Source organism: Mus musculus, chromosome 8 (genome assembly GCF_000001635.26).
Source record: "Mus musculus strain C57BL/6J chromosome 8, GRCm38.p6 C57BL/6J".
NCBI lineage: Eukaryota > Metazoa > Chordata > Mammalia > Rodentia > Muridae > Mus > Mus musculus.
Window position 1 is genome coordinate 40,957,554 of NC_000074.6, and position 25,649 is coordinate 40,983,202.

The following is a 25,649-nucleotide window of genomic DNA, read 5'->3' on the forward strand; positions in this document are numbered from 1 at the left end:
GGTAGCCCGGGGCTCGAGTGGAGCGGAAGGGGCTTGTATGTTGTTTTTGTTTTTATCACAATTGATCTGTAGTACAGCTTGAGGTCAGGCATGGTGATTCCACCAGAGGTTCTTTTGTTGTTGAGAATAGTTTTTGCTATCCTAGGTTTTTTGTTATTCCAGATGAATTTCAAATTGTCCTTTCTAACTCTGTGAAGAATTGAATTGGAATTTTAATGGGGATTGCATTGAATGTGTAGATTGCTTTCGGCAAGATAGCCATTTTTACTATATTAATCTTGCCAATCGCTGGGCGTGGTGGCGCATGCCTTTAATCCCAGCACTCAGGAGGCAGAGGCAGGCGGATTTCTGAGTTTGAGGCCAGCCTGGTCTACAAAGTGAGTTCCAGGACAGCCAGGGCTATACAGAGAAACCCTGTCTCAAAAAACCAAAAATAAAAAACAAAAAAAAAAAAATCAAGGAAAAAAGAAAAAAAAAAAAAAAACAAACTTAGGGGTTGGGGATTTAGCTCAGTGGTAAAGTGCTTGCCTAGCAAGCCCAAGGCCCTGGGTTCGGTCCTCAGCTCCGGAAAAAAGAAAAAAAAAATCAAAATTAAAAAAAATCCTGCCAATCTATGGGAGATCTTTCCACATTCTGAGATCTTCTCCGATTTCTTTCTTCAGAGACTTGAATTTCTTATCATACAGATCTTATTTATTTTTAATTAATTATTCTTTTAACTTATTCGCTTTACATCCCCCTCAGTGCTCCTCTCCCAGTCACCCCCTCCCACAATCCTTCTCCCATCTCCCCTCCCCATCTCCACTAAGCAGGTTGGACCCCTCCTGGGTATCCCCTTACCCTTTCCCTTCAAGTCTCTTCAAGGCCAGACGCTTCCTCTCCCACTGAGGACAGACAAGGCAGCCCAGCTAGAAGAACATATCCCACATGTAGGCAACAGATTCTGGGATAGCCTCCACTCCAGTTGTCCGGGACCCACATGAAGACTGAGCTGCACATCTGCTACCGATGTCGTGACTTCTACAATGGCTGTATTAATTTGCACTCCCACCAACAATGAATAAGAGTTCTTTCCCCATGTCCTCACCAACATTTGTCAGATTTCCTGATGATAGCCATTTAAACTGGCATGAGGCGGTATCTCAAAGTAGTTTTAATTTGCATTTCCCTGATAACTAGGGCTGTTGAACACATTGAAAAAAATAATTCCTGGCCATTTGTGTTTCTTGCTTTGAAAACTGTTCATTAGCCCATGGGTTGATTTATATCCATGGTGTTCATTTCCTGCAATTATGACAAAGACTAATAACAATGAGCAAGAGAACTCGGCAAGGCGAATCTGCTGATGTAGATCTGAGCACATTTGCTCCTCTTTCTTGGCAGTGTGTGAGAGCTCATCTAATTGACTAATTCTTCTGTAGTCTGATGTTTGTATCCATCTCCTCTCATCAAAAAGAGCCCCTTCATGGCAAATGTCACCACTGGTGGCTGATCAGATTCCTAGCATCTAGGACGGTTCTCTGCCTCATGTCAGAAATCAGGAAATACCTTCGGTGTCTTCATAGTCTCAGAAGTCAGTTCACAGTCACACACCCACTCACACAACATTGAAAGATACTTAGAGCCTTGGGTGCACTGTGTGTGTGCACTATGTGGGTGCACTGCATGTGTATGCTATATGTGTGCACTATATATGTGCACTATGTGTAGCAAAAGGAGGGAAGGAAAGGCAGACAGCTCATCTCCCATCCTCCTGACCATGGTGATTACAGGTCGCTAGAGAATTCATGGTTTTTCTCTTTTTTTTTCACTTTTTAAATTTTTTTTCTTAAATTTTTATTATTTGAGTGCATTGTATACATCAAACATGTTAATAATATTGAGTATTTTGAGAATCAAATAATACATAAAAAATGTGTTCAACTTTCATATCCATAACCTTTCATACCCTAAAAATATCATTAATGAATATGTAATACTATCCATAATTGAGGATCCTATACCTAATGTTGAATACTAAATTGTTTCAAAACATACAAAATATCCTTTGGGAATTAAGCATAGTAAAAGAGCGTAAAATGTTAAAAATGAATCATTAAGAGATATATTCAAAATCCCTTATATGATACCACCTGACCTAGTGAGAGAGTATTTAAAACGCATTATATATCTGTGTACATTGTCTAACTATAAGTTTACTTTTAAAAGATTATCAGTGTTTGTAGGAGAGATTTTCTTTTTTTTTTTTTTTTTTTTTTTTTGCGACGGGATCTTGCAATGTAGCCAGGCTGACCTTGGATGCAGGCTTCTCTTGCCTTAGCCACCCCAGTGCTGAGATTATAGGCATTCACCACCAAAGCCCAATTTATTTTGTCCTTAAAACAGCTAACTTCCTTCTCTTTCAGCTGCTGAGGTCATTACTCCATTCCGAGAAACTGGAGCCATAGAGTTCCTTAATGCCCCTTTCTCCTGCTTCTTTCTTCCCTGTTTTTACATCACCAGAAGGAGGGAATCACCTTGGATGTTTGCATCTTTCACATCTGCATCCAGTCAAAGGTCTTGTCTCTTACCAGAGATGGAGAAGAGCTCTAGCCTGCTGTTCCCTGGTACCCAGCACAGTGTCTCCTGGCAAATGCAGGTTGTCAGAGAACAAGCAATGCTGTCGAAAGGGGCTGAGAGCCGGTCGAAAGTTAGGTACCATGATCGATATGACCCGTGACCTGGGAACAAGGTCTATTTGAGCTTTAATTTCTTCATTTTGCAAAGACTTTATTTATTTACTCGTTTGTTCTTGTCTGTGTCCACACAAAAGCTAGAAAGAGGCAGCTATAGGTTTTGCAGGATTCCCTGGCATGTTACCTGGGCACTGGGATCTGAGCTCTAGCGCTCATGGCTGTGGAGTAGGTCCTCCGAACCAGCCCCATCTCTGAACTTTCAAGCTGAAAAAAAAAAAGTTTACTGTTTTTGCTTAAGGTTCCCCCCTTCCTTCTCTCCCCCCACGCCCCATGCTTGTTCTTTTGGAAGAGAAAGTCGAGACAGGTCCTTGCTTTGTAACCCAAGCTATCTTCACGGCAATCCTGCCTCAGTGTCCTAAGTACTGAGAATAACAGGTATGGGCTACCATCCTTGGCTTCTGTTGTTTATAACACTTGGCTTCTTTATTTTGATATCCTTTATTTGGTGTGTATGGAAGTTTTGCCTTCATATATACTCTGCACAACCCGGTCTTACGCCTGTAGAGGCCAGAAGAGGGTGGTTAGCAAATCTCCTTGGAACTGGAGTGGACAGCCACGTGGGTACAGAGAATTGAACCCTGATCCTCTGCAAGGCAGCCAGTGCTGTTAGCGGTAAGCCTTGTTGTTTTCTTTGACACGTGGTGATTATGTATTTTAGTGGAGATGCAGTGGAATGATCTATACATGTACATACTGTGTATTAATCAAATTAGACTATTTAACATATTCATTACCTCATACAATTTTCATTTCTTTGTGCTGAGGACATTCAGAAGGATCTCTTCTACCTATTGTAAAATATCCAAAAATATTATTCACCACACTCACCCTGCCAGCACTACACAGGAGGACCAAATTCCCCAGCCTATTGGAACTTCGTACCCACTGACCATTCTTTGCTTTCTCCTCGCTCTTCCAGCATCTAGTAACCACTCCCATGAAGCAAATGACTCGCAGAGACCGGAGCTGCTGAGCTGAGCCGCAGAACTTGGATGGGTCCCCTGCCATCCTCCGCCATCTGTGATAGGTCCCGTGGAATAAACTTAGATCCAAGTCACTCTTGGCCTGGGGAAGCCAGTTTCAGGAGAGATATACTCGCTGCAGCCTGGGATAGACTATATTAATACATCTACTTTCAAGTTTAAGATTGAAAACTAGCCGGGCGTGGTGGCCCACGCCTTTAATCCCAGCACTTGGGAGGCAGAGGCAGAGGCAGGCGAATTTCTGAGTTCAAGGCCAGCCTGGTCTACGGAGCGATTTCCAGGACAGGCAGGGATATACAGAGAAACTCTGTCTCGGGAAAAAAAGTGAAAACTAGCCGGACAGTAGTGGCGCACGCCGTTAATCCTAGCACTTGGGAGGCAGAGAGGCAGGTGGAATTCTGAGTTCGAAGCCAGCCTGGTCTATAGGGTGAGTTCCAGGATAGCCAGGACTATAGACAGAAACCCTGTCTCAAAAAGCCAAAATAATAATAATAATAACAACAACAATAACAAATTTTTAATTGAAAACTAGTAAGTGGAATATAATTTGCCTTCCTGGGATAGCTTCTAATAAGTGGGTCACTTCCATATCATGTCATAATCATAATGACCACTAGGTGGCAGGCTTTACCGGCGTTAAGATTGTCTTCAGTAAAAGATTGCACTTGAGGAAGGTGTGGCTAAGCAGCACAGGCAAGGTCCCTCAGAGGCTACAGCAACTGTTTCAGTGGGGTGCTGAGGTAGACTGGGGAATCACTTCCACACTGGACCATTTCCAGTTGCATAGACATCCCCCTTCTTTGAGACCAGAAAAGGGGGGCGGGGAGGGGGTACTTGAAAAAACAATCAGTGTGTTTTATCATTTACCACATGTTCCTGATCTCTCTGCACCCTCCCCTGCTTCCAATGCTTTTTAAAAGCTTCTGCTAGGGGGCTGGTGAGATGGCTCAGTGGGTAAGAGCACTGACTGCTCTTCCAAAGGTTCTGAGTTCAAATCCCAGCAAACACTCAGTGGCTCACAACCATCCACAATGAATTGTGGACAGCTACAGTGTACTTGTATAATAATAAATAAATCTTTGGGCGGGGATGAGTGGGGCCTGAGCAAGCAGAGGTCCTGAATTGTGAGTGTACACACACATTCTTGGCCCTTGCCTTTAGTCTCAGCACTGGAGAGACAGAAGCAGGCAAGGCTCTGTGAGTTCAAGGCCAGCTTGGTTTCTGGGCATAGTGAGATCCTGTCTTAAAAATAAAAACAAAAAGCCAGGTAATGGTGGCACATGCCTTTAATCCCAAAACTTGGGAGGTAGATGTCTGAGCTGGAGGCTGGTCTGATCCATGACAGCCTGGGATACCCAGAAAAACTATCTGGGGGGGGGGGAACAAAAGACAGACAGACAGACAGACAGACAAATTGCAAGTGCAGAATATCAAGCCACAATGTCTCTTCCCAACCCGAGTGTGCCACAGTGAAACATTCTAGTAAAATGGTCCAGATCATAAGATAAATTCCCAGTGGTACATCAGTCGGTCTGTTTCCATCCGTTCTGCAAACATTCCTCGTCTTCAGCTCTGCCATCCACATCGACGCGCTTCAGGTGTGGGGAACAGGGGAAGTCTTAGCACTCTGCTGAGGCAGAAAACAAAGTAAGAAATTTGGACCGTGTGGCCTAGCCAAAGGGTTAAATAAATCTCTGATGAAAGGGGAGAGGTGTGAGCTCTGCACCCTCAAAGTGAGGAGACAAGTTTTTGGCCGTTCCCTAGACCCGCTCCACAGTAAAAATTAAAAACAAAGTCAGGGTTCAAGCATTCATTATCTTTCAGGATGTGCCTGTGGTGTGTGGTGTAGGGTGTTAACTTTTTTTTTTTTTTTCAGTCAAGAACTGGAAGCCCGGAGGAGTGGGTGGGGCACAGCTCTCTTTGATGGCTGGTTCCTCTCAGAACAATAAATAGCTTTTAGGAGAAGAGAAGGCATCTATCTGTCTTTCCACTTGGCTGCCCCGGGTAACTGCTCACTCCACCCACAGACTGTACAAAGGAGGGTGGACCAGCGATGCAGACAGTGGGCTGCAGGCCAGTCTCCTAAGCGGCCCGTCTCACCAGCTTACACGGGGGAAGGAATTCATCCGAAGGGCATTTTCAAAGAAAGGAATGCGAGGGAGTATTTATGACCAGAAAGAACTGGCTGTTGAGAGAGGGGGAGCTGCATAACGTGAGCACCCACTGGCGGTATGCAGAGAAGGGAGCATCTTTCTTCCCCCAGCTAACGAATTGTGGTAAAATACACCCAGAACAGCACCGGTAGCATTTTTTAACCGCGCTTACGTATACAACTCAGTATACATGGGGAAACTGGTTTTGTTAGGCGGACTTGTTTCAAAGTCAAACTCATTTTCCTTCGAAGTTGGATTTTCTTGGCAGAACAAATAAAAAATGACGTGGCCTCGGCTTCTCTTTCTCCTTATGTGGGGCTGCAGGTTAGCTCCGTGCACACGTTGCTGTCCTAGTTAGCATCCACTTAGAGTCACCTGAGAGGAAAGCCTTATAGCCCCGTGTGCATTTCGGGAGGAGGGTGTCTTGATTTTTAATAGAAGCCCTACCCTACTATGAGTGGTAGCATCCTTAGGACAGTAGTGGTCGTGGGAGGGTGTATAAGAAAGCAGCGAAGCTGGTGAGAGATCCAGCAAGCAGCGTTCTTCCGTGCCTTCTGCTTCAGGTTCCTGCCCTGGCTTCTCTCAATAATAGACTGTAACCCCTAAGTTAAAATAAAGCCTTTCCCCCTCTGGAAGTTGCCTTGGGTCCCAGAAACGGAACAATAGCAAGCTGAAATCATTCTCACGGGTGGGACGTGGAACTCAGGAGTAGAGTGCTTGCCTGGTTATAGCAAGGTGCTGGATTAAGTCCTTGGTGTGTCAAGAAATCAAAAGTATATGCTGGAGCCAGCCTCTGATACCTATTTTAAAGTAAATTTCCACCCTGGAAATTAAAAATAAAGAACTCACCGCACCCTAAAGGTAGGACATTCTATGGCACCAGAGCAGGCCCCCACATGTCCCTAGAGATAGACAAGTGGGAAGGCGGGGTACAAGTCTTCTCTGGGTGTACTGGATGTTCTGACGGTGTTAATGGTGCAGAAAAATCACAGCTATGTTCCTTTGGGGGCCGGGGTGGGGGAGGGTAATGACAGAATCCGTCTCCTCTCGAGTTATCAGCATAGAATGAGGTCATGTGTGGAAAGCGCTTGGCTATGTAGCAAGCCTCTCCGTGAAGCGGAGCTATTTTTATTCACTCTATTGTATCCCAAAGAGGCAAAGTGTAGGGACATGGCCCGTCTGTCACAAGTCTTGTTTTCAGAAAAGGGCTTTAGTCTCCTATCTCAGTCTCCTGCAAACTAGATGTCCCACGCTGTAGTCTGGGTCTGGAGTATGACCCAAAAGCTGGTGTCCAGCCAATGGTACTGTTTTGGATCTTTAGAAGTGGAGCCTAGGCAAGCTTCTGACCTTCAGGCTAAACTCCTCCCCAGTTACCTAGCAACAGTGAAGACCATAAAAAGGGGTGCTCAGCCCGCACCTCACACCTCGTCCTCTTATTCCTTTGTCCTCTCACCTCCCTCTTCTCTTACTTCTCTCTCCTCTTCCCTTTTTCTTTGTCTTCTTTCCTCTCTCCTATCTCTCTTCTCTCTCTCTCTTCCTCCTTTCTACCTTCTCTCTTTCCCCTGCATTTCCATAATACAGCTCTAAAACCAAAAAATAAAAAAGAAGAAGTGGGGCCTAGGGAAAGGAAGTTAGGCCATTAGAAACGTTTCTTTGAAAGGACTATTGAGACACTGGTCCCTCTCCAGTCCGTCTCTCCTTACGTGTGTGTGTGTGTGTGTGTGTGTGTGTGTGTGTGTGTGTGTGTGCGCACCCGTGCATGTGTGCATGTATACACATGTTCGCATGGTCTCTGTCTGTCTGTCTGTCTGTCTGTCTCTGTTTCTCTCTCTCTCTCTCTCTATTCCACAATGATGTTCTTCACTGGGACCACCAAGCCATTATAGACTAAAATACCTTAAATCGCCAGCCAAACTAAACCTTTCCTCACCAAAAGTTGATTTCTGTGGGTATTTGGCTGCATTTAGGGAAGGCTGAACTAGCACAGTCCACAGCACCACAGTGCTGAACGCGTCACACTAACTGCCCTGGGGTACTGTGAGAGCCAGCGATCCAGCGCCCCGCCCTGTGTCTCCACATACTTTTCAAGGAAGGAGGAAATGCTTTCCGCTAACTTTTGTTTTAAAAGAATGTTAAACAAAAATCCTCTCATTTCTTGAACGTTATGAAAAGTCTTTATGTGATTTTCCCCAGATGTGCTGCACGGTATTACAATATAAAAAGAACGTTATGCTGGCAAAGTCAAGTCCATATGGCAAGTCAGACAGACTAAGGATAGGACAAAACTCTTGCAGATGACAATTTGGAGACTGTCGTGCAGTGGAAATGGTTTAGGGTGTCACTGAGCGACTCTGCCTATTCTCCTAATGCGATCCCGCTTCGATCAATATGTCTACATGTGGGTGAGGTCTGGGGTTTTATTTGCAAAAATAAAACTTGATATTATTGAGGTATGAACATTTTTGCCAAGAGTTTCAATATATAAAGTCTAAATAAAACTTTTTAGAAGGTTTGTCAGATGACGAAAGCTGGAAAGGGGGAATAAAGGATAAGCTATAAAATGGAGAATTGTATGTCCTGTGGTAAGTAACTGTTCAAAGGAGCATGCCACAAAAAGGGAATTAACCCAGAATGTCAGAGCTTTGCCTCTGTTGTCTGGACTCAGCTTCTCTGTCAGCTCCATCCACCTGCCCTGCACTGGCTGTAGATTCTCTGTGCCTTCATCTGCCCAGAGACTCACTTCACCTGGATTCCTGACTTGCATGCCCTGCCATGTGGCTTCAAGATCCTGTCGCCTGTTAGACACTATCCTGACTTCCCTGTGGGTCAATCCTGCTGCCTAGGGCCTCACCCCACTGCCTCCCCTTCTATTAGAACACAGAGAAATCATGGTGTCTCGTTTGATTTGGAAAGGTCAATGCCACCACTAGCTCAGCCCTCCCTGTAAGTTCAGTGATGCTCTTTATGAACGCCAGTCAGTAGCTGAGACAAGCAAGGCGACCCAAGGGCTGGAACCCCGTGTTAGCGACCAAAACTGATACAAAAAAGTGTACTCTCCTGTATTTATCTGCTAGGTGACTCGTGACATGGTCTAGTGTAGCACATCTGACAGGTAGGCCTTTGGGTAAAGAAACAGAAGACAGCAATTATCTATATGAGAGACCACAAGGGGTGATCCCCACAAGTGTGTTGCAGGTTGAGATTAATAGGTACTTAGCCAAATGGAGTGTAATAGCCTATGAATAAGGACTCTCCTAAGTTTTACACACATGTACACACCACATCACACCATATTACACACATACACCACGGTGCAACACACCACACACACAATATACACTGCACACCACACGCACACACACACAGGAGAAGAAAACCAGAATGGGCCCCAACCAGAAACAGCTCCTGAACTAAATGACATGAGACACGTCCCAGACACAGAATTTCAGAGTGGCAATCTGAGTGTGTGGGGCTGCAGGGAACTTTTTTCCTCGGTCACCCTTTCTGACTAGAGGAAGACAGAGTCCATGGATGAAGGGTTTCTGATCTGTAGGAGGACCAGGAATATGCAGTCTGGGGACTTAGCATCTTGCCTAGACTCCTCATTTTACAAGTGAGCAGGTTTGACCCACAGCAGGCTAAGAAGCTGGCTTAACTTTACAGCTGTCAGCAAAGTCGGTTTCACCCATCTATGGATGGATGATAAGCTTGGCTGCTCCACAGCTTGCCTATTTTGAGTAGTGGCAGAATAGGCACAGTCATTTCTACTGTGTGCCAACCTTGGCTCCCAGAGTGGGTAGTTCCATTCTGGTAAACACAGTTTATTTTCACACACAATAGCATGTTTTATGAAACTTGGCCATAAAGATAGATTCTGTGTTGTAATTTGAGAAAAAAAAAATAGGTGGAACAGGAAAGAATCATGTGAAGTGAAGAAAACCAGCCTGAGAGACAGCTCAACTCACGTGTGGGGTCTAGATTAAGAAAGAGACAGACATGAAAGTAGGAGATGCATCTGAGAGGAGGTGGGGCAAGGAAGAGCAACATGAGATGGGCGTGACCAAAGCACATGAAGCCTATTATACACATAAATTTGTATTAATTAATAAACCAATTGTCAAGAAATGGGTTTTAAGCCCAATTTTCAATACTTCCATGGGCTTTCTGTACCGTCCTGTTTCTAGTTAGCTCAGGAGATTCACAGCAAAGTGGCATCAGTGTGAGTGCATACTTGAGGTGTTTTTAAGAAAGCTTGGGGTGGGGTGGGGCCGCTGTTCCAAGGTGAGCTCACTTTGTTGTACACAAATGGACCTAAGCCCCATAGCTTCTGCATTCACTATTCTAGCTCAGCCATAATACACTCACTGTGGCTGTACACACTACTTATCCTCAGCTTGTTTTCCTAGCAAGGGTGGCAGAGGCTTGCTCCATTGTCTTCTGTCTCCCAGAACTATTCTTTCTAGAATAATAAGTAGAGCTTTTTTTCCCCCCTGCTTTATCTAAATGCTAATGAGCTTAGTCTACATGGTGAGACTGGAAGGCTCAGTACCTAAGAAGCTTGGGGGTCAGGGGGCTGGGTTAAGCTTCAGGGAAGTACAAAGACTGAAAACAACTCAAAGCTGAACACTTTTTGCACTCCAATGGGCATTATTTTTGTAACCAGCATGTATGACATCCTGGGTTTTTTATGCCTCCAAAGGGATTCCTGCTGGTCCTGCCAGTTGGAAATTTATATTCTAAAAAGGTGACGTGAGGTCAACCTCCAGATATTTAAAGTACACACGCTCGAGTGTCTCTATAAAGTGTCTGCTCAGTGGTTTCGTGAGGTTTAACTCAGTCTGCTTTTGTGGTGGTTTTTCTTATTATACATCAGCACACGCTCATATGATTTATGAACTTAGAAGCTGGGAGATGTCACTCAGTGGAAAGAGTGTTTCCTGCTGTACCCAAAACCCCAGCTCCATCCCTAGCATTGCATAAAACGAGGTGTGTGGCCCGTGCTGTGATGCCAGCACTCAAGAAGGAGAGGTAAGAGGATTCAAAATTCAAGGTCATTCCTAGGCTCATAACCAGTGGGCAGGCAGCCTGGGACACAGGAGAGTCTATCTCAAAGAAATAAACATCAACTTAAACACTATGGAGAACAAATTGAAGGGACTGCCGGAAGTCCAAATACCCACTGTTAACTCTATAGTATGGAATCTTACAAGTTTCCTTTTATGTGTATGTAAATGTTCACACACTCTCATAAATTAACTTAAGTACCTTGAATACCTTTCTGCGTTACAGGGTGATATCACAGAATGGTTAGCTAACTTTCTCAGAACTCAGCACCCTTTTTTTGGACTAGTATAGTTGGAGGCAGCCACACACTGTTCCTATAGAGGAAGTGTTGCTACCCTCTTCCTTTGGAGGCAGTGGGGAGCTACATGCATCTTTAAGGCATTATCCTAGGAGGCCTTGTTTTGGTTTGTGTTGATGAAGGCCATGCTGGATAGAGAGGCATAGAGAACACTGATAAAGCAGGATAGCGGGGTGGCGGGTGAAAACACTGAAACGGGGCTCAGGGGCCAGTCAGTGCTGTGGAGAGAACGTGAGTGTGAGAGACAGACAGACAGAAGGACAGACAAACAGATGGATGGGTGGACAGACAGACAGACAGACAGGCAGGCAGGCTGCAGAGCTGGAGAGACGTCATGCACATTGTCCTGTGGTGCCATTTCTGAGTAACAGAAAGACTCAGGCATAAGTTACTGTAGCAGAAAGCTCAACAACACATTTCACACACATTACTATAGCCCATTGTTGAAACCTAAATACTGTAGTTACATGAAAGGGTTTGGAATTGTTTATTGGATAGTACCCAGTCATGGAGCTAGAGGATGCGTGGATAGGTAGCTGTATGAGTAACAGGTAGCTAGTGAGTGATTATGCATGTGGATTAAAAAGTATGTGGATTCAAAGATGATAGAGGAGTAGATGATGGATCATAGTTGAAATATTTCAACCTGATTTCCTGTGTGCGAGAGAATGTGAATGTAAGGGTGAATGTATGTCTGAGTGACGTGTGTGTGTGTGTGTGTGTGTGTGCCACAGGGCTACCTCAGGTGGTGGGCTTCAAGAATCATCCACCTTCATCTTGATTTTTCTAAGAAAGAATCTCTTACTGACTTAGACCTCACCAAAGCTGACAGGAATCCATCTGTCCTGCTTCCTCCTCCCCACTGCTGGACCACCTGCCCTTACAGCCATTTTTGTTGTTGTTGTTGTTTGTTTGTTTGTTTTGTAAACATGGGTTCTAGGGATGAACTTGGGCCCTTGAGCTTGCAAGCCAAGCACTTTACCAGCTCTCTTCTAGCTGGTTTCAGATGATAGAACTAGATTGACAAGCCAGACAGTGGTAGCTCATACCTTTGATCCCAAGACTCAGGAGGCAGAAGCAGGCAGACCTCTGTGCGTCTGAGGCCAGCCTGGTCTACAGAGAGAGTTCCTGAATGGCCAGGACTATACAAAGTAAACCATGTGTCAGAAAGAGAGAGAGAGAGAGACAGAGAGAGAGAGAGAGAGAGGAAGGAAGAAGGAAGGAAGGAAGGAAGGAAGGAAGGAAGGAAGGAAGGAAGGAAGGAAGGAAGGAAGGAAGGAAGGAAGGAAGGAAGGAAAAAAGGAAGGAAGGAAGGAAGGAAGGAAGGAAGGAAGGAAGGAAGGAAGGAAGGAAGGAAGGGAGGGAAAGAAAAAAGGAGGAAGGAAGGAAGAAAGGAAGGACGGAAGGAAAGAACGAGCTATATTTACTTTGAGGTTCCTTAGTTTGTATATTTGGTTCTCTGTGAGTTTTCATGCATATAACTTCTTTCTTCCTTTAAAAAAAAGTGTAACTGTGGCAGACAGCTTCAACATGTTTGCCCCAGCTGTCTGTCGCCAAGAATTTGAATGCTGTCATACGAAACCGTTCCCAGCATATCACAGAGTAGTTCTCTTCTGACACATTCTTAAACGAGACTTAAGAGTAAACACAGGCCCTCTGCAAACAGTTGAAATGCAGACTAGCAGGCACACATGAGTCTTTATCCCCGAGAATACTTGGCACCATTCCTTGCATGTGGTAGAAAGCAGCCAATTAATTCTTGATGTGAAGGTTGAATGCGGATGTTTAATGCATCTTTGATTTTTATGCCATCTTAAAATAGTGTCCAAGACTGGAAGTCTGAGTTTAGATGGATGAGTGACCCTGGGAAGAATGAATTAAATGGAGCTTCCAATTATCCTGAGGCTCCATGTCTTTCTGGATAATGTTCAGGTAGTATCCTAACCATTCTGGCCTTGGGCTGCTTGCCTACAACACAGGATAGCAATAGTGTTTGCTCATGGGGCCCCATGAGAACCAAGGCAGGGGAGGTAGAGGATTTGACAGAGTACCTGGAATCATGGTTTAGAAAAATGGTAGCATGTGCTTTCTGTGCTATCATTTATGTAGTAGATGCTTAATAACTGATAGCTTTCCTAGGGTTGGTTGCCTTCCAGTAGTTACTAGATGGTTTAGTATGGCTTTCCGTAGCACAAGGTGCCTTGTGTCTCTTCACTTGATTTCTACTAATAAGCTGACTTCATGAGATCATGCAAGGTTTTTTTTTTTGCCGTGTGTGTGTGTGTGTGTGTGTGTGTGTGTGTGTGTGTGTGTGTGTGTGTGTGTGTGTGTGTTTGTGTGCCGGGGTTGTGGAGTTGGGTAGCCACATTTAGAGGCACTGTTTCTCAGTCAGATTTGCATCAGTTTGTCTTGGTTTGGTAGGATGAAACCTATGCCATTTACTTATGAACGATTATGATCAAGTCCGTGTGGCAGACACTAGGTTAGGCCAGAAGAGCCGGCTGGAGGGCTTCGGAGGGGCTGGTTTTCCACCTTTCAGGGTTCATGTCAGTAAAAGGAAATATTAGCACCTTCATGCTAATGTGACTGTAAGGATTATAAGGAGCACAGGGACTCGGGATAATGATCCGGTCTAAAACTGTACGGGTTGTCCTCCGACCTGAGGCTGCACGGTCTGTGACTCATCTGAACAGTATGGTGTCACACCCAGTGTGCCATAAGGGTCAGTTACTGACTGTTCTCACGACAGATCTGCAGGGGTCAGGTACACAGGATGTGGAAGAGGAGAACTCGAGCTCTGAAGTCCTAAAGTCACTCTGGGTCAGGGACTTGAACCTTGTCCGTGTGGCTCTGCAGCTCATGGTGGGCACTTACCTTCCTTGTCTTATCCTCTCAGGACATCTCCTTTGAATGCCTTGCTCCCAGTCCCTGCTTGGACTGGTTAGCATCCTTCCCTGCTCCTAAGATCCCCTCAGGCCTGGAGGTTTTTTTCTGGCTACCCTCCTCTAAACTCTATTCTATACAGAAGTTGGGTGAAGGAATTTTCTAGAATCTCTGAATTGTCTTCACTCTAGTGTCTTCAAGTTAGTTTATAGTCATAAGTACTTACGGAACCGATGAACAATTATCTTATAAACCACAGCTTATACCCTGCCTATGACTTGTAGAGGAAAGGACTCACCATTGTTACCTGGTCACTGCCTCAAGTAAGAGGTTCCTATTTTGGGGACATTCTGGTGCTTATCTTTGGAACACATCAGTTCCTTTCTTTAGGTATCATCACTCTAAAAGAGAGTAAGCTAGATCAAATGCAGAAAGTTTCAGACCTCCACTAACAGGAGCAGAAACACGCACGCGCACACACACGCACACACACACACACACACACACACACACACACACACACACACACTCATGGGAAGAGGGTCACAAGCATTGAATGAACGCTCCCTCAAAACATTTTGAACCCTGAACTAGAACTCCTTGACTCCTGGCCTTTTCCATTACTCCCAGGTCAGAAGTGTCAGATTGAAAGAAACAAAACAAAACTGAAATAAGCTAATGTAACAAGCTAGTGTGTTAGGATGCTCAGAGCTGTTATAGCCAGGTTCATCCTGGTGTTCCTGTCCCACCTTTTCATGCTACTTTGGTTGTGACAATTGTTTTTAACTCCCACCTCCTACCCCTCCCTTCTTCCTGTTCCACCAGAGTTGTTCAGTGGTTATAAGAGAAAAGAAGAGCCTTAGGTTGAAGCATCTCCACTTAGATAGTTCTACAGAACTCAGTTTGTGTCTTTCACCATGTCATGACATATGCTCAGCACCCCCCAGACCCTACTCTCTGGGCAGCCCGATGCTTAGACTATGCAAGACCACTGGTAGAGATGGACATTTTAAATCCAGGCATTTAAACTGTAATCCTTTGAAATAATTTGTTTCCTGTTTGATGAGGTTTGCGTAGAAGAGGGGGTGGAAATATGCAGAAATGTTTTCCAGGGCATTTCCTTCCTTCCGCCCCCAGTCTGCTAAAGATACAGCATGCGATTACCGTGGCGGTGGCTAGATTATCCTCCAGTCTTAGCTTTTATGTGCCTGCTTAGCTCCCTAGTGGAAATGACCTCTTACCCTTTCTGCCACTTCCATGCAAACAAATGCTGGGCCCAGAGAGGTCCTTGGTAGTTTAGCCGGTTCTGAGCTCTGTAGAGCTCATGTGTCCAGATGTCATGTGGCGAGGTCTCCAGAGAAAACCTCAACCTCCATTTTCTTTTGACATTTTTTTTAACCTCTGAAATTAACCATTTCCCTCTCCCCTGTTGTCGTCATCTTCTTCTTTTTTGTTTTCTTCTTCTTCTTCTTCTTCTTCTTCTTCTTCTTCTTCTTCTTCTTCTTCTTCTTCTTCTTCTTCTTCTTCTTCCTCCTCCTCCTCCTCCTCCTCCTCCTCCTTCTTCTCCTTCTCCTCCTCCTCCTCTCCTCCTTCTCCTCCTCTTTCTTCCCCTTCCTCTTCCTCCCCCTTCCTCTTCCTCCTCTTCCTCCCTTCTCCTCCTCTTCTTCCTTGCTCTTCCTCCCCCTTCTTCTAAGATTTTCTTATCTTATGTGTACATGTGTTTTTACCTGCATGTATGTGTGCCTGGTGCCTGCAGACATCAGAAGAGGGGATTATATACCCTGTATCTAGAGTACAGATAGCAGTGAGCTGCTGTGTCAGGGCTGAGAACTAAAAGTGGGTCTTCTGAGAGAGAAACGTGTACTAATCACTAAACCATCTCACCAGCCCCTGAAATTCATCTTCTGATGGCTGCCCAAGAGTTTCACACTGTCAAATGAAATTGTGTGTTTATGCTTCACAGTCTCTCTTAAAGGCATCTGACCCTCTTGAGCATCTATTCATGAAACTTTCTCTTCGGGCCTCCATGGTGAGTCCTGTTTCTGTTCCGTGTGTGTGTGTGTGTGTGTGTGTGTGTGTGTGTGTGTGCGTACAGGGACCAGAGGTTAATCTAGGCTATCTTCCTCGATTTGTTTCAGTCACAGGTTTTTCTATCCCTTCCACCACAGAGTTTGAAGTTGTGAGGCCATTCCTGAGACCATCTCCTCCTGCTGCTCTTATCAAATCCCTTCCTCTCTCTCTCCGGGATCTTCACATCCTCCAGTAGCCATGCCTAGGCACGACCTCACTGTGGAAACAGCAGCAAAGTCTCAGAGTCTCTCTTTTCTTTCCACCTCTCCCATTCTGCTTCTGTCTGCCCGTGTCCTGACGATGGTGGTCCCGTGGCTTCCCACTCCACAGAGTGAAGGTTGTGTCCCACTGCTTACTAGATGACCATGGTCACTGTTCTCCATGCATGTGCCTGTGACTCCCCACACCCTGCTTCTCTCTCCTTCTGCAAACAATGGATGAAATCTCTAAGACATTGTTATATTCTTTCCATGCACCACCTACTCGGGTAGACACAGTGACTTCAGCAGAGTACATCCTCCGCCTCCCTGGCGTGGAGCACAGTTCCCTGCTGCACACTGACCACTCTCTCTCTCTCTCTCTCTCTCTCTCTCTCTCAGGCCCCTGCAGCCCCTCCTCTTGCCATTCAAGCCCCGATTGTCTCGCCTCCTCTTCAAGGCTGCCTTCGGCCTCTTCACCCCACCCTTTGAGAATTCCATTTTTATTGTGAGAACCTGGTTATTTGTTCCTGGGTCTTTCCGTGGTTGTTAGTTTTAACTCTTGAAGCATAATGCGGTTTCCTTATTTCCACTGTTTTTTATTTGCAGTGCTAACACTCTCCAGTGCTGGGTGTGTATTGTTCGTTGTTGCTGTGGTGGCAGCGTTCACAATAGCTAGTCTGAACCTAACAATTATGTGTGATTAGAAATAATTGGGAAAAAGCAGCCAACAAGGCATTGCATGGAATGCTTTATATGCATCATTTTATTGTCTAAGTACATGCTCAGGACACAACTAACTCACGGGGTCTTGTTTAGTGGGTCACCAGCTGTGTGTCTCCGGGACATCACCTTTCTGAGCCCCTGTGTTCTAATCTGCTGTTGAATTTGTTACTCTAACAACATGAAAGGGAAGAATAGGGTCATTATTTTGACTTCCAGCTTTCTAACTTTGAGCTCATGGCTGTTTGACTTCATAGCTTTGGTCTCATGGTGACGTATCATGGTAGTCATAGTGATATATCCTGGTGGCAGTACACTGTGGGGCAGAGCCATTTTCCTCCAAGGAAGTCATAAAAATGGCAGAGAAAGGGGGTGAAGGTCTCACTCTCTTTAGGCACCAGTAACCAGAAAAGAGAGTTCCCACTAGGCCTTCCTGCTTAGAGGTAACACCATCCCCTCTAGATCTCATAAGCTGGGGTATCATGGGGTAGTGATTGGCATCCTGTATTTAAACTGTCTGCAGAATAGGGAGCTGAGGGCCTGCTTTTTGACATGATTCATAGTGTTGTGTGTTGCTTCAGTTTTTTGTTTTTACACTCCATATTTTATTCCCCTCTCCATCCACCCTCCAACTGTTCCACATCCCATACCCCCTCCTCACCCCCTGTCTCCATGTGGATGTCCCTACCCCCCACCCCACCTGACCTCTAAATTCCCTGGGGTCTCCAGTCTCTTGAGTGTTACGTGCATTATCTCTGAATGCACACAGAGCAGGAAGTCCTCTACTGTATATGTGTTGGGGGCCTCATATCAGCTGGTGTATGTTGTCTGGCAGTCCAGTGTTTGAGAGATCTCAGGGGTCCAGAAGAGACTGCTGGTCCTCCTACAGGGCCACTCTTCTCCTCAGCTTCTTTTAGCTTTTCCCTAATTCAACCACAAGGGTCAGCTGCTTCTGTCCATTGGTTGGGGTGTTGCTTCAGGTTGTTGTTGTTGCTTCAGTTTTAATTCATTTGTATTTCAGGAATCCATACTGCGTAATATGCACAGATTTTTCCCCCTCTGAGAATATGAAACAAATGTGGCATAGTCCCTTTCCCTGACAGGATCCAGTGTCATAACAGGAAGCCAGGGGTGTCAGAGGGGCAGGAAAACAAGGGGCCAACTACTTCATTAGGAGAAAGTGGGGGGAGATGCCTGAGGCCATTGTAATTAGAAGCTTCCTGAGGGAGGAGAGATTTCCGTCCAGTTTAAAGGAGAGAGGTGAAGGGTGGGAGTGGGCAGCCTCCTCTTGGCAGGCCCAGTGGGGGCAATAAGCCACCCAGCAGGGAGCAAGAGAAGGGCTGTGCTCAGGACCCCACACGCAGACGTTTTGTATGTGCTAAATTTAAAGTTGTGCTCATAATGATCTGATGGCAAGATGAAAAAGAGGCCTTCCACTCCATCTGAAAGTTATGTGGAGCCCAGAGCGCTGAAGAGCTCAGATGTCTGACATGAGCGCTTGGATTAAACCCGTTTATTTTGGTATTGCGTGCTGGGACTCCTGACCACAGGGCAACATCCGTTAGGAAGACCATTCTTCTGGGTTTTTGTGATGATGCAGTTATCAGGACAGTTTGCTGATATTACTAGTCAATAATAATGTCTTCATTTCAGGGAGAAATTGGGGGATTTCTAGACCCTCTTACCAGTCAGCTAGATAAAAGCACGGGAAAAATAAAAACAAAATAGGATGAGACCAAAGCAAAAGCCAGAAATGCCAATGGCCATGAGTACTTCAAGGGTGTACCCCAATGCCTGGAGCTCACATCTTAGCAGAGAAAACGGGGTCCATTTTTCACATAATAGTACAGTATCTCTAAGATTCTAAGTTTAACCTTGGAGCTTCACTAATTCAGTGTGCTCTCTCCACGTTGTTGTGCTCTGAGCCCCTTTCTTTTAAAAAGCAAGCATCAGTCCCAGGCTTTTTTGGCCAAATTGGTAAGGCTGCATGCTAAGACCCCCCAATGGTCTTACTTCTAGAAACCCCAGCTCTGAGGCCAAAGAGTTTCTAATGGAAAAGACAATTGTCATTTATTATTTTCCTTTTAGGAAAAGGCTTTCTTTCTGCCCCCTCCCCCTCTATTTCCTCCACCCACCAAACACACTCTTTCTGTTTTTGCCATTTAAGAGGTCACATCAGATCAGCGGGGGTATTGACATTAGGAAGCCACGAAGCAGAAACCATGTGACTAGAAGGTCCCTTGGCTAGGCTCTGACCTGTCCTGATGCCTCAACCTCTCTTGAAATTACAGTGTGAAGCAGAGTGAACGCTATGGGCAGTTGACTCTGGTCAACTCCACCGCGGCCGACACCGGTGAATTCAGCTGCTGGGAGCAACTGTGCAATGGCTACATCTGCAGACGGGATGAAGCCAAAACAGGCTCCACCTATATCTTCTTCACAGGTATGAGTTTGGTTCAGGGCAGAACTCCATGAACGAACTGCCAAGGTTACCTCCAAACGGGGGTTCCCACTGCACGAAGAACCCCAGGTAAAGGTGGGGGTGGGGTGGGAACGCCTTTATTGTTCAGGCTCATGCCTAAGTGCTTTTATGTGTGGAATATTTCAGGTAGGTATTATGACAGTCTTTCAGGATAAAAAGATATATTACTTCCGGAGTTCCTTTTCCAGATATGAAACGAGGTTTAGAAAAATTAAGAAAATTCTCAAAGTCCCATATCAGGTAGATGGTAAAAGGATTTGAACACAGGACTATCTGATTCAGGGTCTATGCCTATATTGCTCAATAGGGCAGCCACTTGATACATGTAGCAACTTAGATTGCATATTAAATGCAATTTATATGCATTTAATTATATAATTAATATGCAGTATTTATACATTGTAATTGCATATTAACAACTGCATATCACCATGCAGTTATATGCAAATATGTGATTAATATGACAATATCAATAACATATATATTAATTAACAATTACATGTTAAAATGAAATATAACATTCATTTCTTTGAGTGCTCAGTTATGACATGTGGAATTGACATATTCTCATAGTGGACTGCATAGGAATGATGAGTTCTACAGTTGCATGGTGCGGCTGTTGGCTGCTCATTCCTGTACTCAGACCTGAGCCCAGTTCCTGCTGGGACCTCCATAGCATCGGAGTGGGTCCCTAAAGGCTCCATCTTATTTGTTCTTGTGATACTCCCGAGCAGGACTCCTGAAGTCTCTAATCCTCATAGCTTCTATCTCGCCTGAGACTAGGAGGGGAAGGGAAAAACCTGTGGTCACAGTGGAGAGTCCCTCCCAAGCCTTCCTTCTTCCACCTTGGACCTCAGAGAGCTCCAACATTGAGGGGTAAGGTTCTTCAGCAAGGCTCAAAGGTCAAGGACAACTTTTAGGCATCTTGTAAACTCTATCTCCTGGTGCTATTAGTCTCAGGAGAAATCAGAACCCTTTTTAAGGATCTGGGCAGAGGCTTTCATGAGATTTGTCTAAGTCCTGAGTTGATCTGCCTGGCAGGTCTGTACTGAACTACATCTATGACCCAGCAATCTTATCCCTCAGCCATTAACTGGTGCATTAGCAACAGCTCATATAGCTTACCCTTCCTGCTCAAATAGCCCCTCCATGGCAAGAAGATACAGTAGCAGGGCCGATTCTCCAGTGCAGTCATCTCGTTCCCCTCCTGTGATGTCCCAAGGAAAGGAGTTAATGCTGGTTCATTATCTTTGTTTTAGTAGCAATATGGATGCTGAGGCTTAAAAAGGCAAGATGACTCTTCCAGTGATCTGGGGCGCGTAGTAGCATATAAAGGAGTCACACTCATTTTTCTGACCCACAATCCAGTGCTATCTAGTATGCCTTGAGACCTTCCTAGGACAACATAGTCGATGAACCGATGGGTGGAGAGAGAGGCACTCGCTAGTGCAATTGAAACTGTGTGAGAATTTCTAATGGGCTTTCATGGGAAGTCCTGAAAGATTTTCAGCTCAGGATATGCTACACAGAATTATCTGTGTGCCCTTTGTGTTATGACATATGGCAAAGTGTAAAGAAAAGGCAAACGATTAAGATGAATAAGAGCTTGTTATTCTAGATAAAGGCAGATTTCATATTCAAACTGCAGGCTGAAGACTCCTTCCCTAGCTTAGCACTATAGTGTCTTCCCAAAGCATGGCACCACGTCACTGGAGCTGTTACGGGCTGATAGGCTGATAGGTTAGCATTCATGGGTGCTCTGTGAGTTTTGTCGGTGACTCCTCTTCTTCACTTCCCAAAGTGGATCAAAGGAGGGTTAAAACATGTCGATGTCAACATTGAGGAAACATTTCTTCTTTTTGTTGAGGCAAAATGAATTTTATTTATATTTATTTATTTAAAAGATTTATTTATTTAATGTATATGAGTTCACTGTAACTGTACAGATGGTTGTGAGCCTTCATGTGGTTGTTGGGAATTGAGTTTTAAGACCTCTGCTCGCTCTGGTCAACCCTGCTGGCTCTGCTCAGCCACGCTTGCTCTGGTCAACTCTGCTCACTCAGACCCTGCTCGCTCAGTCCCTGCTCACTCCAGCCCAAAGATTTATTTATTATTATACATAAGTATACTGTAGCTTGACTCTAGCTGCATATGTATCAAAAGATGGCCTAGTCGGCCATCACTGGAAAGAGAGGCCCATTGGACTTGCAAACTTTATATGCCCCAGTACAGGGGAACACCAGGGCCAAAAAGGGGGAGTGGGTGGGCAGGGGAGTGGGGGTGGGTGGGTATGGGGGACTTTTGGTATAGCATTGGAAATGTAAATGAGCTAAATACCTAATAAAAAATGGAAAAAAAAAAGATTCTTCAGGTAGAGTTGGTGCTGGCGAGTACTGGAGCAGGAGAGATCAGATGGTGGGGAAGGGAAGGGAGGGAGAGACAGCTAGAAATGAGGGTGTTAGTGTGAACACCTAGTGCAGTGGAAACTTCCTGGAATCTGTGAGTGTGAACCTAGTGAGAATTCCTAGTAATCGAGGATATGGAGTCTGAACTGGCCATCTTATATAGCCAGGCGAAGCTTTCAGTGGTGAGATACTAGGACGGAGACTCACTGAAAACTAACAGTGGGTCTCCATTTTGAAGAGCAACTTCAACTTAGCTCATTGTATATAGAGGTAGAGCTGGTACCTGCATGGAGCCTTCACCCCAACATCCTAGTCTCTCTGGTACAGAAAGGTACTCTGCAGACAATGAAAAGGGAAATTTGGACACCAAATGAGCCCCCAAACCCTTGACCTATAATCTGTCTAGAATGTGTTAAAGCAATGGTGGAGCCGAACTAGTGGCAGTGGCCAAACTATGACTGGTTTAACTTGTGACCCATGCATGCAGGACGAGAAACTAGAGACCTAGGTAGAATCAAACACAACTGGGCAAAAATAAAATAAAGTAAAATAAAAAAGTAAAATCAATGAAATGATTCCCAGTGATTTTCTGCTATACTCATAGATCAGTGCTTTGTCCAGTCATCATCAAAGAGGCTTCCTCTGGCCTCATGGGAACAGGTACATAGACCCAACCCAGACACTAGGCAGAGACAGTCTACATTGGAGGTCTCTATAAGGTCTCTACCCCTTCCTTGGACCTCATGGAATCCTGAAGAAGAAGGGAAAGAAACATTGCAGGAGTAAGAGGAAATAGAGGACATCACAATAACATGGTCCACTGAATCAACTAAGCAGGGCTCATAGGAGCTCACAGAAACTGAAGTGGCAAACTCAGAACCTGCATGGGTCTGCACCAGGTCCTCTGCATACATTTTTATGGCTGTTAGCTTGATGGATTTGTGGTACCCACAAGAGTGGGAACAATTTGACTCTGAGTCTTTTACCTGATCTTGGGACTCTTTCCCACCTATTGAAGTTGCCTTGTCCTGCTTTGATATAGGGGCATTTGCCTGATCTTGCTGTGTCTTATTGATTGATTGATTGATTGATTGATTGATTGATTGATTGATTGATTTTGTCAGGTTTGGTTGTTGTTTCTTGGCAGCCTGCTCTTGTTTGCAAAGAAAAGGAAGGGAACTGGATCTGGGCAGTGGAAGAACTGGGTAAATGGAAGAAGTGAATAAAAGAAAAACAGTGGTTTGGGTGTATTTGATGAGAGAAGAATCTGTTTTAAAGTGAAAATAAAATAAAACATACTTTATAGTATAAAAAAAAAAAGTATACTGTAGCTGTCTTCAAACACACCAGAAGAGGGCATCAGGTCTCATTACAGGTGGTTGTGAGCCACCATGTGGTTGCTGGGATTTGAACTCAGGACCTTCGGAAGAGCAGTCAGTGCTCTTACCCGCTGAGCTATCTTGCCAGCCCTTATATTTATTTTTATTATTTATTTAATACTTATTTACTTTACATCCCACTCATTGCCCTCCTCCCACAATTATTCTCCCTATACCCCCTCCCATTCTTCTCAAATTTCCCTCTGAGTATCCCCTCCTCCTGGCAAATCAAGTCTCTGCTAGGCTGGGCCCATCCTCTCCCACTGAGCCCAGACAAGGTAGCCCAGCTAGAGCAACATATTCCACATACAGCCAACAGCTTTGGGGATAGCACCCACTCCAATTGTTCAGAAGACTAGGTTGGGGATATAGCTCAGCTGGTAGAGTGTTTGCCCAGCATGCACAAAGGCCTGGGTTCTTTTCTACCCCAGCATGGTATAAAGCCAGGTATGGTGGCACATGCCTTTTATCCCAGCTCACAGGAGGAAAAATGGAAGAGCAGAAGTTTAGCATCATCCTTAGCTACTACACAGTGAGTTCAAGGACCAGCCTTGGCTTACATAAGAACCTGTCAAAAAAGAAAGGGGGGGGGCGGAAGAAAGGAAAAGAGAAAGAATAAGAGAGGGAGCAGACAGACAGACAGACGCAGAGGTGATACTATTTTGATGTTCTTTTACTCAACACACCGTAAGTTCAGGTAGGCTTTCAGTACAGGATTTGGCACTTGGTCTTTTGGAGTGTGCTTGGTTTTCAGAAAACAGGATGGGCTGCCAGAGAAGCTGAGGTTCCGCCGCGGGCTCAGGATCCCGTCAGAACATATGGTTCTCAGCTACCCACGCGGGGAAGCGTCTGTCGAGTGTTATGTTTGTGTGTTTCCTAGAGTTTGACGAAAAAAAAAAAACAAAACGCTGCCTATTTTTCTTTTTGGGTGCTGCCTGTTGTTAATCTGTAATGCTTGATTAGTGACTGCCACATTTATGTCTTCTTACCCGGGAGACAGTTTCATGTTCTTTCACCCCATCCCCCAACCCCTCTCAACACTGAGGTAGAACATACGTAAACAAAAGCTTCAGACCCTAAGTGTAGCTCAATAAATTGCCCTCAAAGGAGCAGCCATGTGTAACCACCACACAGACAGATCAAGGAGGACCACGATTCCAATGGGAGGTCCTTCTCCATGGGAAATACTGAGGCAATGGTTTTCATATGTGGGGAGACCAGATTCATAAGTACTTTACTAGACACCCAGTGTGCTGCGATTTGTACTTTACTTTATAGGCTATTAGCGTTGACGTTTAAAAGGATAAAACTCCACATGTTAGTTTTAAAGCAATAGGATATGTGAATATATACTAGCATATTTGTCGGGGGTGTGGAACCTATAACTTTTTTTTTAAAGGAACCTTAACACATTTCTTTTTAAAGATGGAAGTTACTGTTACGGTGGGAGTTAGAGAGGGGGGACGACAGGGAAAGAGAGAGGGGTGAGAGAAGTGTGTGTGTGTTTGTGTGTGTGTGTGTGTGTGTGTGTGTGTGTGTGTGTGTAATACTGAACATTGAACCTAGACCTTTCACATGTTACACATGTTAAGAGAGTTCTCTACCATTGAGCCATACTCCTGCTCTCCAACTATATATATAATTTTTTTTGTTTTGTTTTTGTTTTTTGTTTTTTTGGTTTTTTGGTTTTTTTTCGAGACGGGGTTTCTCTGTGTAGCCCTGGCTGTCCTGGAACTCACTCTGTAGACCAGGCTGGCCTCAAACTCAGAAATCCACCCGCCTCTGTCTCCCAAGTGCTGGGAGTAAAGGTGTGCACGCCACCATGCCCAGCGCTCCAAATATTTTTAAGGCAACTGATATAGATTCACTTTTCCCCCACAGCATGCATTGTACAGTAGGAAACAAGATTATTTTTGTATTCTGAAATTCAAGCTGATCTCTGAGTCTACTGGCTTTGCTAAGTGGGGCAGATAAGTCACTCACCAAACCTCACAACCAAAGTCGCCTCTACAATCTTACAATCAGAATTCTGTTTTGGTTTCTTCCTTCCTTCCTTCCTTCCTTCCTTCCTTCCTTCCTTCCTTCCTTCCTTCCTTCCTTCCTTTTTTGATTTAATCTTTATTTTCTTGCCGAGGTAGGGACTGAACGTAGGCCTTCGACATCCCAGGCAAGTGCCCTATCACAGAGTCACACTCTCAGCCACTCAAAAGACATGGCTTTAATATTATTTACTCTTCACAAATGGAAGTTTTATTTTATTATTTCTTCATTTTTTGT

The 25,649-nt window shown here is 44.8% G+C and overlaps 1 protein-coding gene across 1 annotated transcript in view; it reads left to right on the plus strand.

Moving 5' to 3' along the window:
• The window catches only part of Pdgfrl (platelet-derived growth factor receptor-like), a 64,550-nt gene that overhangs the window by 31,321 nt on the left and 7,580 nt on the right, over positions 1-25,649 (plus strand). Inside the window, exon 3 of the mRNA NM_026840.3 lies at positions 19,398-19,549. Coding sequence (NP_081116.3) covers positions 19,398-19,549 — 152 coding nt within the window. The remainder of the gene's footprint in view (positions 1-19,397; positions 19,550-25,649) is intronic.